Source organism: Rhinolophus sinicus, linkage group LG03 (genome assembly GCF_036562045.2).
Source record: "Rhinolophus sinicus isolate RSC01 linkage group LG03, ASM3656204v1, whole genome shotgun sequence".
NCBI lineage: Eukaryota > Metazoa > Chordata > Mammalia > Chiroptera > Rhinolophidae > Rhinolophus > Rhinolophus sinicus.
The window spans coordinates 154,992,679-155,015,260 of record NC_133753.1 but is presented as its reverse complement, the minus strand read 5'-3'; the positions used below and the strand labels follow the sequence as shown (position 1 = coordinate 155,015,260).

The window sequence follows — 22,582 nt, the reverse complement described above, 5'->3', positions numbered from 1 at the left end:
TGCTAGCAATAAGCTGTTTTGGTGACTCATGAAAAATACCTGATTCATGATTTATTTTTATTATTTAAAAATTTTATTTAGAAAATTTTCTTAAAAACTAGCACTATTCTTTCCTCTCCTTAGCTCTTGCATTTCAGTAAAAGGAAGCCCAAAGCAAATTTTTTGCTTTCAGAAACAGTGGGTTCAAGTAATAAAGAGTGGCTTGAGTAATACTGTAGACGAGCAGTTAGAAACCCCAATACTGGAACTTTCTGAGGTCTACCTTTACTATAGCTGCTGCCATGAAACTCACAATGAAAAAAAATACATCATTTTTACAGAATTTGTAAGTCTAGGTGTGGCAAAAAGGCATGCCAGTGGAAATTGCTGTCATAGAATGAGCTCCCAAGGAGGATGGTGTCATAGAATTCTGGCTTGGCTTAGAGTAAGTAGCCTGTATTTTCATTTTTGGGTTAAGCAATTAAATGTATGTAATCATTAACAAATTGCTTTGTTCGTCCAAGTTTAGGTTTTCCTCTCCAGTACTTTACAGTGTGTGACAGATAGGATCAAATTAGTATATTGTCTATTACTTTGTAACACGTCACCCAAAACTTAATGGCTAAAGACAACAATACCTTTTGGTTTCTCTGGATCAGGAATTCTTGGGCAGGTTGGCTGGGCACTTATGCTCAGTATGTCTCGTGAGGTTGCAATTAGATGCTCCCTGGGGCTGCATTTATGTGTAGTCTTGACTGGGGCTGGGTGATCTACCTCCAAGGTGGCTCACTAACATGGCTGCCAAGCTGATGCTAGCTTATGGCAGAGGCCTCTCCATAGGGCTGCCTGGGTGAATTTATAACATGATGGCTGACTTCCCCCAAAGCAAATCATCTAAGTGTACAAGGCAGAAGCAGCAAGGCCTTTTATGATCTAGACTCAGAAGTTAGACACACTCACTTCTGCCATATTCTATTGGTCACACTTAGACTGTTTAATTGTGGGAGGAAACTACACAAGTGCATTAATACCAGAAAGCAAGAATAATTGCAGCCATCTTGGAAGCTGGCTACTACCAGTGTGTGAAATTGCTTTGTAAACTAAAATGCTATACAGATGCTGAATGGTATTTTATATGTACAATGACTTAATGAACCCAGAAAATCACCTAAACACCTTTGCTACCCTATTTTAAGTACCCCCATATAGGAATTTACTTCTCAGCAGCATGGTATAATATAGTGATTATCAATTTATATGCCGTGGCACACTTGGGAACCTCAAGCCCCAGAGGTGTACCATCAAATTTAGCTCACTATTTAGCTTATTTCTACTACACGTGAGGTTGTTATTACAGTGCTCTTTCAGAAGGAACTTTAGCCTAAGTCAGACATGTATCATTAAGTATGACTTGCCACAATTATGAGATAGAAGTGGTAAAAATGTGTTTTCTGCATTGTAGAAGAATTTTGCCTGTGAACATATCAGAGCTCGATAAAGACCCAAGTAGTGACCAAGCTGGAAGTTAACCAAGAATAATTATGTAATAGCTAACATAAATTGAGCACTGTCAGACACTTTTCTAAGGGTTTTTGAAGTGTGAAGTCATTTAAGCCTTGCAGCAACCCAATGAATAGGTCCTATTCGAGAAGGAAACTGGGAAGAAAGTGTAATTAGCCCAAGTCATAAATCTAATGCTTCGGTCAGTAGTCAATGGAGACCATCTGGATCCAGAGCAAGGACTCAACCTTCACACTATATTGCCTTGACTAAATTATGAGCCTTGGTATTGTTTTTGCCTTCTGCAACATACCTCTGAAAATCAGGATCTCGACTCAGAAACATCCAATGGTCTAGCACAAAACCTTGGAATTATGCTTTCCAACTCCCCACCCCATATCCAGTCTGTCAGCAAATCCTATTGGCTAGAAGCCAAAACTGGTACCGCCTAATAAAACCCTCTGGATTACTGCCATAATTCTTTAAGTGGCTTTCTTGCTTTTCTTCACCTCCCCCCTACCCCCAAGTCTATGGTATAGTCTCTCAGAACAGCCAGAGTTAACTTTTAAAACACGAAATCATATCATATCACTTGTCTGCTCAAAATTCTGCAGTGGCTTTTCAGTGATGTCTTCCTTGTCTCACCGTATTTAAAACTGCAAACCCTAATATCTCCTCTTTCCCTGCTTTATTATCTCTATAGCACGTATCGCTATGTATCACAACATTTTACTTATTTGTTATGTACTCCTGTTTGAATGCAGGAATCTTTGTCTTTTTTCCTGCTGATGTCTCAGAATACAACAAAGTGGCACATAGTAAGCAATCAATAAATACTCACTGAATAAATAAATTGTGTTTGATTTGGATGCAAATCTTATGAGAATCAAAATTTGAGTACTGATCACAGTTAACACTTAATAAGCACTTACTATATATCCAAACTCTGCATGTCTCATTTAAGCCTCACAACAGCCTATGATGTATGTGGTCAATTATTTCCACGTTACAGAGTACAAAACTGATGACCAGAAATCTGTTCCACAGCACAAAATTCTAAAGTTGACTTGGATTTTGTTTGCCTAGGCGTGCTTTTTCATAAAGAGACTAGACTAAGTAAGAATGCTTCTTGAGCAGCCCTTAAGAACTGGGCGCGCTCTAATATCCTGAGATTGCCGGGCTAGGCGTCCACAGTAACGGTGCGACAGAACCCTTTAGCGCGAACCAGAAAGAGAAATCAGGCGGACCAACCCTATCATACTCATACATACCTATCAAACCCCGAACTCGGAACATCATAGAACGCTGACCGGTCCCCGGTAGTGAAGAAAATACCTAAGTTAAAACGGTAAAAAAGTGACACAGGTAACCACCACCGAAAACACCCCACTTCCGGCACCAACGGGCGATCACGTGACAGGGCGGGGAGCGACGCGGAAAAGCCAACGATCCCTGCCTTCTATTGGGTGGGCTCGGGCGGGACTTATTTAACAGCACCCACGCCCATCCCGGAAGTGGGGGCGGAGCTAACAAAGCGTCGGAGCCTAGTGAACGGAAGTGACTGTTGGAGGCTTTAAGGTAGCTTTAAACTCCTGCTGTCTTGGGAGCTCGCCCTTTTCAGCTGGAGTCGGGGTTCGCGTGACAGATGGCTGTGGACGTGAAGTCGCGAGCGAAGCGTTATGAAAAATTGGACTTCCTCGGGGAGGGCCAGGTGAGGCTATCGGGGAGTCGGGGGTGCGAAGCGGAGTCCGTGGAGCCGCCTCACACCTTCACAGGTTTTCTCGTGGAAGCCCGAGCACTGGCCTGGCTACTCGTGCTCTTTGGCCGAGACTGCCCAGAGGCAGCTGTTGCCCCTCCACAGCCTGGAGCTGAGCCCTGAGCGGCCTTCCCCTTTCTGAATGATAGAGAGGAACGGGACCTGGACAGCCCAACTACCTGTACGTTTCAAGCCGCCGAAAGTCCGCTCCAAGAACCCTGGGTTCTTTGCTTCCCAAAATCTAAAGTAAAAAGGCAAACACGAAAAAAAAAACTTGCCACAAACTTACGTTATTTCTGTTTTTTCTCTAGTTTGCTACGGTTTACAAGGCCAGAGACAAGAACACCAACCAAATAGTCGCCATTAAGAAAGTGAGTTACAGGGGTTTGTTTTGTTTTATTTGAGTCTTAATTTTATTTGAAAATTACTTATGTCATTTTCATAGGAAGAAGAATTTATTAGTGTCCTGTGTTCCAAAATGGAGCTCGAGTTGAAATATTTTTTTCTGTTGAAATGAAAAGGAAGCAGTATGTTATGTTTGCTTTATTCAACTCAGTCTTTGGCAAAGGGGATGAGTACTGCCAATCTGCTGGGTCCTCAAACTATTTAATATCATGATATTCCCTATTTGCCTCACCTGCATCCACTCTATGTATCTATCATATCCATATTTTCTGAGTACAGATTTATCATGAAAGGCTTGCACCAACATGAACAACATTGATGTGCGTGCATTTTTAAAAATGATTTAAGTAGCTTATTTTTATTTGCATTCATTCAAGAAACTTAGGGCGTATTAGGTAACTTTATATGCCAGGCACTTTCACCTACGTTTTTTCATTTAACCCTCAAAACAGCCTTGCGGAAATAGGTAAAGTAAATGTCTCTATTTTACACTTCAGGTACCTGAGGCTGAGAGAGTATCGTGTTTCCCCGAAAATAAGACCTAGCTGGACCATCAGCTCTAATGCGTCTTTTGGAGCAAAAATTAATGTAAGACCCGGTATTATATTATATTATATTATATTATATTATATTATATTATATTATACCTGGCCTTATAGTAAAATAAGACCAGGTCTTATATTAATTTTTGCTCAGAAAAACTCATGAGATCTGATGGTCCGGCTAGGTCTTATTTTCAGGAAAACACGGTAGGTGACTTTCAAGATGATACAGATGGATGGTAATTGCTAAAGCTAGGATTTAAGTCCTGCTGCCAGGTTGATTGCCCTTTCCCATACTACAAAAATCAATAACCCCAGCCGGCCCGGTGGCTCAGGCAGTTGGAGCTCTGTGCTCCTAAAGCCCAAGGCTGCCGGTTCGATTCCCACATGGGCCAGTGGGCTCTCAACCACAAGGCTGCCAGTTCAACTCCTGGACTCCCACAGGGGATGGTGGTCTCTGCCCCCTGCAACTAACAACAGCAACTGGACCTGGTGCTGAACTTCACCCTCCACAACTAAGATTGAAAGGACAACAACTTGACTTGGAGACAGTCCTGGAAGTACAGAAGGTTCCCCAATAAAGTCCTGTTCCCCTTCCCCAATAAAATCTTTAAAAAAAATCAATAACCCTCTCAAGGAAAGGTTGTTTTTCTCACATCTCAAGGCCTATCCGTGGAGTAGGTGACTTCCACCTTTGTATTGCTACTTTGTTCCTGTTGCTACTTTGAATCTGTTTCTTCTTCAAAATCCCAAACTCCTTTGAAGCATATCTACCTCATTCATTTAACACCTAGTTCCCTCTCTTCCTTGGCACAATTATTCCTGCCATTGTTATCTGCTTTACTTTTTCTGACTTATCTCGTTTTCCATTTTATGTTCTGTAACCGAGCACTATAGCTGCTCCTTTGTAAAACCCTTAATTCTCCCAACCCTTTTTATTTCTCTTTTTTTTAAATCTCCCAACGCTTTCTAAAGTTATCTTTTCAGTTCTACTCCCGGTTGGCTGTATTCTAGCCAACTGACCTTTTTGTTTCTTGAACACATTAAATTCATTCCAATTCCAGGATCATTGCATTTGCTCTGCCTTCTGGGTAATACATTTTTCCTCTAAAACTTGGCATGGCTGATTCCTTATTTAGGTTTCACTCAAATATCTCCTCCACCTAGAAGCTTTTGCTGGTCACTCTAGCTAAAAGAGGCATGCCTCCATCCTTCCCTAGGGTTCTTTGCCATATTTCTCTATCTTCATAGCATTTATCAAAATCTGAAATCCTCTTATCTATAAATTTATTGTTTGTTTACTTCCATTCGAATTATCTTTAGGACTATGACTAGTACATTCGTAGACACTCATTAGAAATGTATTGACTTCACTGAAGGATGTAATCTCTTCAAACTGTTGGCATATTGAGTTCTACAGTTGTCTGAAAGTCCTAGTGGGTTTTGTTTGCTCGCTTGCTTGCTTTAAACATAAATTAGGGTACAATCCATCCTGTTTCTCTGCAATAGACTTTCACTCCTTGAAGGTGACTCATAGTGAAACCCGAGATTCCTGATTGAATGTATGGTTTTGATTTAATATGTAGCCCCAGCACTCTATTTCGTTTCTTCATAGCATGTCCTGTAAGCCGTAGCCCTTTCCCTTACTAGTCATTAACCCCCTGAGGCAGCCAGAAATAGTGGGCATACCTTGACTAAGAATCACAAGGTATGGGTTTCTGTTGAGCTAAAGATAATATCGACTTAAGTTATGTTTCAGCTCCTGAGAGCCCTAAAGGTTTGGAACAACCCCCTGCCTACTTTTCTGTGAAACTAGACAGAGATGCCAGAGCATATATATAATGAGGAAGCAGAGAGACATCAGAGCTGTCCTCAAGACTTGAAGAAATGATTTATTACCTTACCTCACCTCTCACCAGGCAGCGTTCAACATGACTCTGAACCCCTAACCCACAGTGTCTTGCAATTTTGCCCTATATAACCTGTAACCTACACACCATCAGGGTTTTTGAGCATTAGCTTCCTATTCTCCTGGGTGGTGCCATTCATAATAAAATAGCCAGTCTTTCCCCACTGCAGTTCTCTGTGTTTAGTGTTTTGTCCACCCGGTGCTAGCAGAGCCAACTTTTTCTGTTCGATAACAATAGTGCAATCTCCTTTTACGTTTAATTTTTATTTCAAATAATACATCTTTGTGATTTGAAAAGGCAATTAGTAGGGCAAGGCTTTTTAACATGCCTGACTCCTGCCCCTAGTTTTCACTCCTCAGAGCAATCACTTTTAACTCTTACAACTATTTCCTCTAGTATTTACTTCCTTTTCTTTAAATAATATGGTTATATCATTTCTTGAGTGGTTTTGAACATGTAATTCAAAAACTTAAGGGGCAAGGAGTGGTAGGTACTTGATCCTTGTATTGCATTTGCCTTTCTGATTCATGATTCCCACTCCTCCTGCCTACTAACTACATGAGTTGTTACATGTTTTTGCTGTAGCTAAGTTTTTGAAGTGCATATTTTTATACATATGCATTAAATCTAAATAATTTAACACATTTTTAATGTGTTCGTTTTATTTTCCTCTACCAGATCAAACTTGGACATAGATCAGAAGCTAAAGATGGTAAGTATTTCGTATTATTTGACAGAACAGGAAAGGTTTTTATTCCCACTGAGGAAATGAGCAAAGTATTCATTGGTGTTAACAATGGTCCTGGGTAGAGTTATTACAGGGTCCCAGAAGAGTAAAGATAGACTCAGGATAGAGACAGGACATTTGTGATTTCTACCATTTGGGTATAGAGAAGATCATTCAGATCACCTTAGTAAATGGAGGGCAGCAAGGTTATTAATGGCTTGTCTTGCTGTCTTCATTATTGTTTTGGGTGTTATAAGCCATTGTTTTTTTCTGAGCTTCTAATTACTTTGAAAATTCAGGATACACCTTGATGGAAATACACAAAGCTCACTGTGAAATAGATATATGGAGGAAAAAATTTCTTTATCCCTCTTCCAGAGCCTTGTTTGCTAGAATGCTAAGTCCTGTTTAGACATCAAGAAATGGGTCCTGTAAAAAGGACCTATATTGTCTGTGTAACAACTAGTACCAGATGTTATTTTTAATTTTGAGTTCTATCCTTTGCATTGAGAAAGATACTGTCTTATCACTAGTCTGCTGTTAGCGTAAAGAATCTACTGCCAGTATTCATAGGGCAAGAGAAGGGAATCTATTGACTTCGTGTCTATATGCTGTACACTTACACATATTATTCAAGCAGTCTTTAGATCTGATATGCTACAGGTAAAGTGAATACTTTTTTCAGCATTTATCATAGTCTGTGTAAGCTATTTTAAAAATAAAGCAATATTAAAGAAAAACAGATGTCATTAAATTTGTCAAAATAGCCCTGACTTTTCTATAGAATATTCATTGCTATTTCCTGAGAGACTAACCTTTCCCAAACAAATGTTTGTGAGAGATTTGAGATTTGAGAATTGTTTTTCACTTTTTGCTTTGTCTTTTTATGTAGGTATAAACAGAACAGCCTTAAGAGAGATAAAATTATTACAGGAGCTAAGTCATCCAAATATAATTGGTGTGAGTATGATGTAAGTTGTTTCTGGGATTTGGGACCCTGCCTTTTTTGAATGTGGTATGTTGACTGGGCTCAACAAAATGAATTGTTCTAGGCAAGCCTTGTAAAAAAGACTAAAAGTTAATCAGGCTGAAATGTATTTTCTGCCCAAATTGTTCCTGTAGACAGTGTCTTTAAAACTATATAACTGATAAAATAAACATTGGCATACAGGTTAACTTTGTCAGAAGTCACTTTGAAGCCTAGAGAGCTCTAGCATGTGTAAGACCCTTGATCTAGTTCCCTCACAGCTCTGTGCCATAGTCCCTACCTTATAGGGTTGTTGGGAGACTAGCTAATTATAAATACATGTAAAGTACCTGGAATAGTGCCTGGTTTAGAGAATGCACTCATTCAGTGAATGATAGCTGCCACTGTGATTTATAGGATTTTCTTAAGTCAGAATTATTCTGAATTGGTGATTAGGGTGAGGTGTTCATCAGTCATTTCTTAATTATAACTCCCAGAATTTGGGGGGAAAAGGTAAGTATTTAGTGATTTTTTTAAAAAATAATCAAGTTTAGTATTTTTGTGCCTCAAAGTACTAATTCCTACCAAAAAAATACTTAAACTTTACAGGGAATTATCAACTCCAAATGCTTGTTTAAATTTTTAAAAATTACTTTGTTGGAATAATACTGTCAAGTATTTAACAGCAAATCACATTTTTATTTTTATTTTTTTTTTTCAATTTTGTTTTGCAGCTCCTTGATGCTTTTGGACATAAATCTAACATTAGCCTTGTCTTTGATTTTATGGAAACTGATCTAGAGGTAAGATTAAGATTCCTATAGGAATTTCTTTTCTTTGTTCATCAAAAGAGAACCTAAATATTTATTTTCTACTTATGAAGATACTAGTGGTCAAAAAAATGCTTAATGTTGTTGAAAACTGGATATACACTTAAATCCAGGATCTTCTGAATCATTTAACCATGTTCCCAGTGTTAAATACAAAGATTTAGATTTCATTAGCATTTATCTACCAACTTACCCTGTACTTTACTTGTAAAGAAATGACTGTTAGGCTTTTGAAAATTTAGAGTTTCTTTCCATATCACAATCTCAACTTTTTGAAAGCCAAGTTACTTTTTGAGAAAAATAAGATCTTATGCTTTTCATTAATATTAATTGAATCTCAAAACCTGACGGTGGAACAACTAGAATTCTCATACACTGCTGGTGAGAATGGTACAGCCACTTTGGAAAAGAGTTTGGCAGTTTTCTTACACAGTAAAATATACATTTAAGGTATGATTTAGCAATACTCCTGCTAGGTATTTATCAAAGAGAAATAATAACATATCTACACAGAAATCAGTTGGTACACAGATGTTTAGCTTTATTCATAATCGCCCAAAGTGGAAGCACTGCAAATACCTTTCATCCAGTGAAAATATAAACAAACTGTGGTATATTCACACAACAGAATACTATTCAGGAGTAAAAAGAAATGAACTACTAATATATGCAGTAGTATAGATGAATCTCAAATACATTATACTAAATAAAAGAAGCCAGGTTCAAGAGGATGTATGATTCCATTTATATGATATTCTGGAAAAGGCAAAACTAAAAGGACAGAAATCAGATCCATGGTTGTTGGGATTGGAAGTACAAGAAAGGATTGAGTACAGAGGGGCCTGAGGGAATTTGCGGAGAGTTATGAAACTAAATCTTGATTATGCTGGTGGTTACACGACTGGATGTTTGTTAAAATTCATGGAACTGTACAGAGGGTACATTTGATCTGATTTTTAAAAAGAGAAAATTGGAATTTTTAGCTCATATAACTGTTAAGTCTAGGAATAAACTGGCTCTTGCACTTGAACTCGCTCTATTTTCTTCTCTGCTTTCATTCATGGGCATAATTTCTCAATATAGTGGCCAAGGTACTTCCAGGCTTATATCCTTAGGATTTAATAATCCCTGAGGAAAGAAAGTTCTTTGTTCTTTTTGATTTTATCACAAGTACTTGGCCTGGTTGATTGGCTGGGCTTGGATCATATCCATCCCTGAACCAATCTGGACAGCAGGCTACAGTGGTGATTGACTATGCTTGGGTGAGTCATTTGCTTACCTCTGGAGTGGTCAGTCTAGTTTTAACCATGTGGATTGAGCTAGGAATAGGTCGTTTCCCGAAGGAATGTTGAATGCTGTTATCAGAAGGGGCATCCTGGGGCAAGTGAGAAAACAGCAGTAATAGACAAAGCACTGCTTTCTTTCCAAAGCAAAGCTACTTTCCCTATTCGCTTGACTGGAAATTCTGACGTGCTTCCTAAGGAGTTAGGCAACCTCTCTTAAGATTTTCCTGTATGAATAAATTCATTTTATGTCTGTAAATTGTTTTATATGGTGGCATTTATTTGGAATAATAAAGTTAGTAATATATTGTATACCTGCTTTACAGGTTATAATAAAAGATAATAGTCTTGTGCTGACACCGTCACACATCAAAGCCTACATGTTGATGACTCTTCAAGGGTTAGAATATTTACATCAACATTGGATTCTACATAGGGTAAGCTTTTTAACCAAGTGTGATTGCTTCTTTATGTTGTCAAGTTTTATGTAGTTTATTACATAAATTGTCTGAATATGTAAATTTTTAAATAAAGATACAGCTGGACTATTTTATCCCACCTTTTCCCTTTGTGTGTTCCCTTCAGTTGTTCCACGAGGTGGTGTTCTAAGGATTCTAAATTACTATGTGAAATTTAGAAATGGAAGAGACCCAGTCCTTAATATTTTTTATAGATGTAGAGCTAAATTGCTAAGTGACCTGACCAAGGTTACAAATATTTTCAACATCAGTAGCTGATAACTAACAGTATTAAAACCTGAATATTTTGGCTTTAAGTTTATTGTTCTTTGTGCTATACAGTTGTTATAGGGGCAAAAAATACAGTGAGAGTCTTGATTAAATTATACAATGCTAAAATACCAAAGGAATGTTGAGTGCTATTATCATCAGAAGGGGGCATCCTTCTTTTGCCTTTTAGAAAAATAATATTCCTAGTAGTCTAAAATTCTATGAAGTAATGAAGTAAAATTTCTGAAATGATTGAGTCATTGTTCTGAACATTCAGCTGTTGGAACAGACCGAGAATTTAGATAGACAGATGATCTTAGGTACCCCATTTAAGTCAGTAGTTAAGAATATGTAATTTATAGTTAGTAATTCTCATACCTTAAATTTGGAATCCCTTTTTGGTTATTGCTAATATCTTCTTAGCGTAGATTTTGATACTATGTTCCTCATCCTTTCTAAATGTACAATATTTTTATTTACTAAAGTTCACATATATGTATTGTTACTAAATTAATGGCAGCAACTATTTGCCGAGTTCTTACTATGAGCCAGTCATTACACCAGTCTCTTCATAGAAAATTTAATCCTCACAGCAGCCTTGTAAAGTAGGTAAATTGAAATCTAGTGAAATTAGATAACTTGACCCAAGGTCTCACTAGACAATATGACAAATCTTGTTTTAATTTGATAGGAATTTTACATCAATGAAAAAAATACTGATTGTTGTTTAATTTGGGGTATAACCGTGTTTTTACTAAGTTTAAAGTTTAGCCAACTAAATGTATTGTTATAGTAGTCTCTCCCACACTGCTTACTTGTTCGTTTAAAACCTCCATGATACAGGATCTAAAACCAAACAACTTGTTGCTAGATGAAAATGGAGTTCTTAAGCTGGCAGATTTTGGCCTGGCCAAATCATTTGGGAGCCCCAATAGAGCTTATACACATCAGGTTGTAACAAGGTAAGAAACCCTTAAATAACTGCAAGCTTATATTTTACAGTGTATTAATCACAAATGAGCATCATTTGGCTTCTCTTGGCAGATTTCAGGAATTGTTGGTGTTTTGTTAAAAATACAGCCCTTTTTATGTTGTGCATATCTTACCACAATAAAAAAAAATACAGCCCTTCTTTCAAACAGAGTTGAATTAACTCAGTCCTCAGACATTTACCTAGTAACTTTTGGGACGAATTTATTCTTTTACATTTTAGTTAGGTAGGTTGGAACTTCCGTGGCTATTTTACATAATCACTTGATTTGGGAGGGCTATGTTTATTTTATTGGTCAGTCCTGATTCCATATTTTATACCATTCAGTGTGAATGAAAATTCTCTGAAACAAAGCAGTGCATTATTAATATTTGTATTTTTAATATCATTATTATACTTGTATTTTCTTTTTATACTTTTTATGTATAAAAATTAAACATTACATTAAGTAGATAGGGACAGTAGATATTATAAATCTTACCAGGATGGTATTTTTTAATTTCCAAGACTCTTTTAAGGATCTGAGACTATCTTTTTTGTTCTATCCCTTTAAATGATGACTTTGTCACCTTCCAAAGAGATCTCATTGAGTGTCAGTCACCTGCGCCCTGAGTAAGAAGTAAGGGATATAAATAGTTATTCATGTAATTGCTACAAAGATTAAGCCCATCATTCAGGAACTCAGGAAAACAGGGACCCACGTGGAAGAGCACTGTATACAGTGCTTTTCATCTACCAATTTCTCATATTTTCTCTTCATGCCAATCAAATGCTACTAATAGGTCGAGTTAAAACGAGGACTGAGAATGGATGTGTTAGTGATGTGGATATCATTATTAACCTTGACAAGAGCAATTTTGGTGGAGTGGTAGGATGAAAGCTTGATTGAAAAGAGTGAGAGGATGAAAGGAGAGCAATTGAAGACAGTAAGAACAGACAACTCTTCAGACTAACCAGAGAATGAGGAGTTGGCTGTTAGGGGAGGTAGGGTCTAAAGACGTTCTTGTTGTTTGTTTCTTTGGTTTTTAGTTTCATTTTTAAGGCCAGAGAAATAATGGTATGTTTGTACATTGGTGGTAATAGTTTAGAACAAAAAAGTTGATATAAAAGAAAGAGGAAAGACTTGCAGAAGCAATATCCTTGAAAATAGGCAAGTGAGCGTGGTATCTAGTGTCCAAGTTGAGGGACTTGCTTTTTAAAACAGTCAAGGATGGTTCATCTTTAGTTACAGATGGGAAGGCGGATTGTGTGAGTACAAATGACTGTAGGTGAGTCTGCAGAAAATTTTTTTTATGACTTGTATTTTTTTTAGTAAAGTAGGGTCATCAGCTGAGAAGAAAGATGGTGCTGAGCATTTCAGGAAAAAGAAGGTGTTAATGATCTGAAAAAGTGTGAGTGAATGGACCAAGGATGTATATAATGTCCTGTCAGCAACACAGAACTACTTGGTTTTACGGCCAATTTTTCTTAAGTTAATATATCCATAAAAGTGAATTTCATCAGTAAGATGATGTTTCGCTGAAGAGTTTTCCTTAAGAAATACTTTAATAATTCCATTGTAAAATGACAATATTTCTTTGTTCTTCAGGTGGTACCGGGCCCCTGAGTTACTATTTGGAGCTAGAATGTATGGTGTAGGTGTGGACATGTGGGCTGTTGGCTGTATATTAGCAGAGTTGCTTCTAAGGGTAAGTCTTGAATTGCTGTACATACCTCAATATTGTTATAGTTATTTTTTTTATAATTTGTGTGACAGTTATCTTCCCAGGGAGGAGCACCATTCTTAACAACAAAAAGCCCAATTAAAACAGACCAATTCAAAGAAAATGGGCTGGCCCTGTGGCTCAGGTGGTTGGAGCTCCGTGCTCCTAACTCCGAGATCACGGGCTGGATTCCTACGTGGCCAGTGAGCTGCGCCCTCTACATCTAAGATTGTGAACAACAGCTCTCCCTGGAGCTGGGCTGCCATGCTGTGAGCTGCTGTGAACAAATGAACAACGGCTTGAACCGTAATGCAAACTTTTTATTAATGCTAATGTGAGATGAAAACACCTCCTATTTAGGACAAAAAATTCTATTATTGATCATTTCTGTGTTCTGAAATAACTATAATAAAGCCCTCATTGGATTATACTATGGTAATATCTCTACAATAACTAAATGTGTTTGGATGAACTTTTATACTTTAACTATAAAGTTTAGGTTCGCCCGTCTGATTGATGAAGGGTAAGGAATATGGGGGAATCCTTCTGAAGCTGAGTTTTTTCCCCTACATTCCAGATTCTAGCCTCTCCTCAAGCCATGTGTATTTAAAGAAATGTGAACCTAAGACACAAAAATGTAGTTATTTATTTCCTTGAACACAGAAAATACCTTCTTAAACATCTGTTTAAATTTAGTGTAAGTGCTACGCATCATTTTGATAAGCTCATCCCTCTGGATGCTTATGGAAGAAACCCTCACATTTAGACTTGAATAGTAATCCCTGTGTTAGTATTGGGTCCTGTGAATCAGCTGGCATGGCAATTCTGCTACTCAAGAACGCAGAGTTTACCACAAGTTCACATTTGAGAATCTGTACTAGTATGTGGATGTTACATGAGTATTATACAGTTGTCGTAACTAAATATGCATAACCCACTAATCCATATCTTATATGCAACAGATGAAAATCAATTAAGATCATTAGCTGTTAAGAATGAGATTGTAGAAGAGCTACCATATGAGTGTTTACATGCTATGCATATTCTTAAATTTAATTATTCAGATTACTAACTGGAAATTAGAAATAGTTATTTATCCCTAGGGGAAAAACAATAGTCTATCTTGGGTTACATACTAGACCCAGTACCTGCTCATACATATCAGTGGATTTCGTAGTCGTTATTGCATTGATACTTAATACAATGAAGACATTTTCTTTTTTTTGTTTGTTTTGTTTGTTTGTGGCTCATTTTTCTTTTGACATTTTCAAATAAAGCAATAATTATGTCTCAAGGATTTTTAAGATGGCAGGACAAAAATCTCTCCCCCTCAGAAATTGCCTCTTAAAAAAAAAAACAGCACAAATGCAATATTTGAAACTAGGAGATGCCTATAACATTCTGTCAGAAGATACGAAGCCAGAAATGAAAAAAGCTAAAAGTGTACAGAAAAGAATGCCAACTAGAAGCAAATTTGGTTTGGAATAATTTCTTATCACCTTGCTAATTTTTAACTTGTAATTATTTATCCTCTTTTAAAGTTTTCCAGTATACCTCTTCAAAGAAAGCATTTGCTAGTAAATTGTTTAAGATTGATATAGATGTGTTCTCTTATCTCCCATCTTTTGACCTGCCCTTTTGCTAAAACAGTTTTCCTCCATCTTAGACTTTCCTCTGGCTAACTCTTCTTTATCCTTCAGCTTTCACTGCTTCCTCTAAGAAGCCGTCTCTGACCTGTGTGGAGTGGGTTTGGTGCTGTTTCTGTGTGAGCTAGGATCCCATACTCTCACTGAATGCATCATTGTGTAAAAGCCCCTTTACTTGTATCACCATTGTTCATGTCTACCCCAGGGGGAGAGTAGGGACTGTCTTGTTCCTTCCTTTGAATGCCTAGGGCTTAGCACAGTGCCTATTACATGGTAAGTATTTATTAAAGATTTGGGGAGTGAATAAAATGGGCAGTGTGGTGCTGTTTACTAGGTTAGCAATGGCAGGATCTAATGCCACATCCAGTATACCTCAGATTTCATTTTAATTTTTATTACAGTTTAGTTTTCTTATTAAATTTATAGGTTTATTTTCATAATAACTATCACAAACCACCTTGAAATATCTGCCTCTCACTTTCTTTCAGGTTCCTTTTCTGCCAGGAGATTCAGACCTTGATCAGCTAACAAGAATATTTGAAACTTTGGGCACACCAACTGAGGAACAGTGGCCTGTATGCCTTTATACGTTTTCTTTGAAATTTAGTTAGGACTCTATATAGTGTTGTCATGTGAATTTACTTAAAGAAATGTATGCATTGTCTTAATTTACTAGTAATACAAACTCATTACAAAACTTACACAAAGTGAAAGTTAAAACTGTGATATACCGTCCAGCTTCTTATGTATATATAGCTCTTCCTTCATCCCAATAATTCTCAATCCTCGTAATAGGGTTAATTACTATTAATTTGGTATAAAGTCTGGCTATGAGAATATACACACAAACACATACATACATAGAGTTGCATTTTCTGTCTCATTCTTTAACAAAAATGGGATCCACCATATAATTTTTTTGGCAACCAAAATACTCTTTTTACTCAATATTTGTTACTGACCTTTTTCCTTTTTAACAGCTGCATATTTCATTTTCATGTTAGTTTATCAACATCGTCTTGATGGATGGGTTTAGGTTTATTTATAGAATTTTCATTAACACAGTTAAGATAGTTCAGTATTATTTTTTCACCCATTGTCTACAAAAAAGAAATAGTAAGTCTGTGATAAAATTTACAATTTAAGTTGCTAAATTTTATATATATGTTTAGTAAAATATTCTCACTTGTTTATGCATAAATTAAAATTTAGACCTTTTTGTTTTCCTTCCTGTCTCCTGGGTCATAAAAAGTACTAGAAAAGAGAAATTTTAATCAGATTTTTTACCTTCTGGTTAAAACTGCAGAGAAATTATCTGAAGCTGAAATTCAGTATAAGGAGTTTCTTATGTTCTATTACTTCCTCAACCTTCTAACTGAAAGTTTGGTATATGTTCTAACTGAAAAACATGCCCTAATAGCTATCATTCGTTGATATCATTTATTGATAGCTGTCACCCTTTTTGAGTTTATTTTGTTAGAGATGTAAGACTTAGGTCAGGACTCTTTTTGTTGCTTGTGTGTGTCCAATTACTCCAGTACCAATTGTTGGAAAGACTGTCTTTGCACCAGTGAATACTTTGCACCTTTGTCAAAAATCAGTTGGGCATATTTGTGTAGATCAGTTTCTGAGTTCTCGCTCATGTACCATTGATCTATAGCTGTCCGTCTGCCAATACCATAGTTTAATCAGGCAGACTAATTCCTCTCACTTTTGTTCTTTTTCAGAGTTGTTTTAGCTAGTTTAGTTCCTTTGCCTTCTGTATAAATTTTAGAATAATCTGTGTAATAATTTTGCCAGAATTTTGATAAGACTTGCATTAAACCTGTATATAAATTAGAGGAGAAATGGCATCTTTACAGTGGCGAATCTTCCAACCCATGAACATGATAGGATAGCTCTCACCAATTATTTAGAACTTTGATTTATTTCATCAGTGTTATGTAGCTTTCAGCATATGAGTCCTACACATGCTCTGTTAGATTTTCATCTAAGTATTTCATTATTTTTGAGTGATTCTAAATGGCGTTTTTTAAATTTCAGTGTCTACATGTTCATTGCTAACATACAGAACTACAATTGATTTTTGTATGTTAATTTTATGTCTTGCAACCTTGCTTTACTTACTAATTCTAGCAGTTTTTAAATGGATTTCTTGGGATCTTCTACATAGACTGTTATATCTATATGACAGTTTATTTCTTCATTTGAGATCTATATGCCTTTCAATCCTTTACTTAAGTTTGAATTATAAAAATGTTTTTACAGGACATGTGTAGTCTTCCAGATTTCGTGACATTTAAGAGTTTTCCTGGAATCCCATTACAACACATCTTTATTGCAGCAGGAGATGACTTGCTAGCTCTCATCCAAGGCTTATTCTTGTTTAATCCGTGTACTCGAATTACAGCCTCACAGGTATTTTAACATATCTTTCTTATATTAGAAAATACAAGGATAATCTTAACTGTAGCATTAATAAAATAAAAGTAGAATTTCATAAGATTTTCTAACATTCTTTAAATATTGAGAAGATGTGTTTTGTTTTGTTTTAAGGAATAACAATTTTTTTCTCCAAGCTATAAGCACTATTTAGACCGGTGTTAAATTACATCATGCACACACAACTACAGGAGACATTACTCATGCTTAGGAAAATACATGTGCATATCAATTTCATAATTAATTGGCTTTCAAGTAGTCAATTTAGATAAGAAAACATAACAAGGTTTGTATATGTTAAGACACTGGTATATTTCAATTAAATAGTTATGTATTAATTTAAATCTTGTGCTAAGCCTAATGCCAAAGTGTTTTGTTTTGTTTCCCATAAAATACAATCCAGATATGTGCTCTGGTCTTGTCAGTCAGAAGTGATAATGGAGAGAAAATGGTATAGTCTGATACAATTGTGTGCTTACAAGAGATTGAAAGATACTCTAAATAGAACAAACACTGAAACTGACAGTTGTTTAAGGGAAATAACAATCAAACTCAAAAATTTGGGAGATCCAGAGTATCCGCTTTTATAAAGAAGGGAGAAATGTTATCGAACACAAAAATATAAGCCCTATAGATTTGGGTGTGGAAAAAAACATTTTCTTTGTTTTAAAAACAGGCACACACACAATAAAGGGTAGAGTCACAAACACCTAAAAGTGGGACAAAGATGTGTAAAAATGCAATACAGTGCAGTGATCTGACTTCAGAAAGAAAGACTGATTAAAATAAAAAGGCAAGTTTTCGGACCTAACAAAATATGTTAATGCACAATGTATGAAGGATACAAAGTGGATTTTTTTTTCACTTAAGTTTATTATAGACTATTAAATCACTGTTTAATGCATTTACTTCTATAAGCCTCTTTTTAGCAGTACGTGCTGTATTAATACATACCTGCTGGACATTTTACCATTAGAATTACTCTTCTAATTTCAGACAAGCAACTCGTTACCATTTCACCCATACAGACCATGTTTTCCCGAAAATAAGACCTAGCCGGACAGTCCGCTCTAATGCATCTTTTGGAGCAAAAATTAATATAAGACCTGATCTTATTTTACTATAATATAAGACCCGGTCTTATATAACATAGTATAGTATAGTGTAATGTAATGTAATGTAATATAATACAGGGTCTTATATTAATTTTTGTTCCAAAAGATGCGTTAGAGCTGATTGTCTAGCTAGGTCTTATTTTCGGGAAACACGGTATATACATATTATCTCCATCATAAGAAACTTGGGACCAGGTCAAATTATCCAGAAAGTTGTTTTCATTAATAGAACTCAAAATTTACAGAAAGATAGTCGTTGTGATAACTGATTTGGGTTGCATTTTAGAATGAATTAAAAATGGGTTTTGGTTCTCAAAGTTGGAATGGGACTCTTAGATCTCTATGTAGTTCGGAATTAGCTTAATTTATTTAGTGAACTGCTATGATTGGGAAGTAATACTTTACAAATGAAACTCTTTTGAAGTAAGGAATCTCTAAATCATTACTTCAAATAATATGTTAGCGGGGAAATGCTTGAAGAGTATATGGACTTCTTTTTGTTCCTAAGAGGATTATCCAAAAGGAAATATCTTAAATTATTGTGGCTATTAAACAGCACTATGCTGCAAGTAAAGTATGAATTTGAAATTTAGAATAAAACTGGCATTTTTATTGGAATTTTTGGACTGAAGTAAACTAAGAATCTTATAGACCATTGAACTGATAGTGAATAGAAATAACCTTGGGCCATTCCTTCCAAGTAAAGTTTCTATCAATTTGCAGTGGATTATTGGATTTTAATCTCTTGTTTGCAACCTGTTGTATCTTTTTAAAAGCTTTATTTTTAATGATTTATATTTACATGATTTGGATTTAGAATACATACATATAGATATTGTGACAAATAAACTTGGAAATTCTTTTTAAGCAATTTTCTCATTTTTTGAACTGTAGAGGCCATAATATATAGACAGCTGAATTATACAATATTTTATTAAGGACATTTCATATTGTAGATTAATTGTGGAAAAATTAGGAGGTAGTGTCTTTCTTATATTAGGTTGGAATTATCAGTCAATCTTAAGATGCTAGATATTTATTTGTAGTAATTTGCATGTCCAAATACTTGAAATTAATTTTGTTTTGGGAGCAGGGGTATTCACATAGTATTTTTAATGTTCCCAATAATTTCGGAGGTTAGATTTTGTTAAACACAGTTCAGATATTCACTTAGCTTACTTTCTTTGGTATCTTTTCTTTTCAAGGCTTTGAAAACTAAATATTTCAGTAATCGGCCAGGGCCAACACCTGGATGTCAGCTGCCAAGACCAAACTGTCCAGTGGAAACTTTAAAGGAGCAGACAAATCCATCTCTGGCGACAAAACGGAAGAGAACAGAGGCCTTGGAACAAGGTAAAAGTCTGATTTTTATAGAAAGTGAAGTGAATTCAGAAAACTCCAAATGGCTCGTAAGTGGCTAGTGACTGAAGGACAGCTAAGAAATGTAGATTGTGAGCTACTTACTTTTCATAAATTTAAATTGTATAAAGTAGATAGAATGTGATATTTTAATTTTAGCTTTATTTGCTCCCATTGAGAATACTTACATCATGCTCTTTAAAAGGACGAGGGCACTTTTGAGTATACCTCAGAGTTACTACAACTGTCAGTGTGTACCTTATTCTCTTCATAAATTCCTATTGGAATTTCCTATGCTTCATAAATTCCTATGCTTAATGTTTAACGATGTACTATTGGAAAATCAAAATAAGTAAAGTAAATGTAATTGGAATGACTGGTTAAAATTGCCATAGATTAAATATGAACAACCTAATTTTTTTTTTTTCTCACCCAGGAGGATTGCCCAAGAAGCTAATTTTTTAGTAATAGATAACACTGGACAGTATTTTACTACTGAAGGAACTAGTCAAAAAGGCAAATATTGAAAAAATAGCAAACATTAAGTCAATGCTGTAGAAGGAATTTGTAAATATTCTACACATGTAAAATATATAAACCTGAGTTATTTTTATTAAATGTATTTTGAAACAAACTTAATTCTGACTTTCCTGATTAAAGTGCAAAAGTAAGATAAGTTTGATTCTCTGAAATGTAGAATTGAGACTGCATTAAGGAAATCTTAATAAAAATAATTATCAGTTATTTTCATGATCTGGCCCATATAGCATCACAAATTTGTAGTAGCAGGGGTAGTATTTAAAAACAGAAAAATAGTAGTAGTAATGTAGCAAATACGTACTACCCAGACTTAACAAATATTGATATACTAAATAGAAAAAATATACTTAGATAAAATTGGGGTCTCTTTGTCATTCCACCCTGTTTCTTCCTTTTCACCCTCCTCAAAGGGGAATGACTCAGGAAATGAGTGTGTCTTCCATTGGTTTTATACTATTTTATAAGAATGCATATAGTAATACACAGCATTATTTTGGGTCTCAACATTTTATGAGTGATAGATTGTATGTCTCATACTGCAAAATATTTTACTCAAAACTTTTAAATTCCTTCCATGTTAATATATATTAATCTAGTTTGTTTGTTTTAACTGCCATATAATACCGTATGTGTGTGTAGAGAGAATGTATGTAACACTACTTACCCATGCTCTATTTATGAACTATGTTATTTTTTTCCTTTGCTGTATAAAATTTACCATAAATGTAGCAGCTTAACACAAATTTATTAGCTCACAGTTCTATAGGTCAGTTATCTGGCATTGCTCAACTATATTTTTTGCATAGGCCGAAATCAAGCTGTCAGTCAGACTGGGCTCTTATCTGTGGCTCTAGGGAAGAATCTGCTTTCAAGCTTATGCCGTTTTAATGCACGTGCCTCCTGTCCTTCTAGCTGTCAGCCAGGAGTCTCTCTCTCAAGGCAGTCCATGTGCCTTGTCACGTGGCATTCTCCATCTTCAAGCCAACCACAGTGCCTAAAATCTGTCTGGCTTCCTCATCTGCTACCAAGAGAGAAATCTCTGCTTTTTAAAAACCAATGGGGGCTCATCTGATTGGGTTATCTGTATATTAAGGTCAGTTCACTTGGACTTGACATACATTTTAAAAATCTCTGGATGGCAGGCAGTACCTAGATCATCCCTAGATGAGAATCTTGAGGGCCATCTTCAGAATTCTGCCACATGGACATTTAGGTTATTTTCATTCTTTCACAGTTATTAATAAAGGAATATTTATATGCATATGCATTTTTAATTAGTATTGATATTGCCATATTTCTCCAAAGTAGTTGTATTGATTTATACTCCAGTAGCTGTTCAGTAGTTCTTAAAAACGAAGAAGCCCCTTACCCTACAGCATATACAGAAATTAACTTAAAGTGGATCAAAGATCTAAAACTATCAAAACTTTTAGAGGAAAACCTTCATGACGTTAGATTTGACAAGGACTTCCTGGATATGACCCCAAAAGCACAGGCAACAAAAGCAAAAAATAGATACATGGGACTACATCATAATTAAAAACTTGTATGCATCAAAGGACATAATCAACAGAGTGTAAAAGGCGACCTTTGGAATGGGAAAGAATATTTGCAAATGATATATCAGATAAGGGGTTAATATCCAGAATATATAAAGAACTCTCATAGCTCAGCAATTTTAAAAACTCCAATTTGAAAAATGGGCAAAGGACTTGAATAGACATTTCACCAAAGGTGATATGGAAATGGCAAATACATGAAAAAGATGCTGAATATTAGTAATCACTGGGGAAATGTAAGGCAAAACCACAGTGAGATATCACCTCATACCTATTAGGAGGGCTACTATAAAAAAACAAGTGTTGGCAAGGATGTGGAGAAATTGGGACCCTTGTACACTTGGTGAGAATGTAAAATGGTACAGCCCATATGGAAACCTATGTTTCCTCACTTAATTAAAAATAAAATTATCATATTCAGCAATTTCACTTAAGAGTATATACTCAAAAAAATTGAATACAGGGTCTCAAATATATACATTCATCGACACTGTATGAAAGTATGTTTCACATCTCTAGCACTCACAATCTTTGTAATCTTTCGCGAATATCTCATAATTTGTTTCATTGATTTCTGCTGTGGCTGAATATATCTTCATG

At 35.7% G+C, this 22,582-nt stretch overlaps 1 protein-coding gene across 2 annotated transcripts; it reads left to right on the top strand.

The window, feature by feature from the left end:
* The first annotated feature begins 3,003 nt into the window (after window positions 1–3,003).
* CDK7 (cyclin dependent kinase 7) lies at window positions 3,004–20,517 on the top strand. 2 transcript variants are annotated; one of them, XM_019728045.2, is made up of 12 exons: window positions 3,004–3,190; window positions 3,547–3,606; window positions 6,771–6,804; window positions 7,712–7,779; window positions 8,521–8,589; window positions 10,226–10,336; window positions 11,471–11,589; window positions 13,207–13,306; window positions 15,456–15,542; window positions 17,236–17,385; window positions 19,730–19,877; window positions 20,320–20,517. In XM_019728045.2, exons 1-12 carry the CDS (start codon window positions 3,125–3,127, stop codon window positions 20,346–20,348), a joined length of 1,041 nt encoding a protein of 346 aa, XP_019583604.1. In that variant the 5' UTR covers window positions 3,004–3,124; the 3' UTR covers window positions 20,349–20,517. The 2 variants fall into 2 exon arrangements, with proteins under 2 accessions (XP_019583604.1, XP_019583605.1); XM_019728046.2 differs by having other exon boundaries at window positions 3,031–3,190; window positions 7,712–7,790.
* The last annotated feature ends 2,065 nt before the right edge of the window (window positions 20,518–22,582 follow it).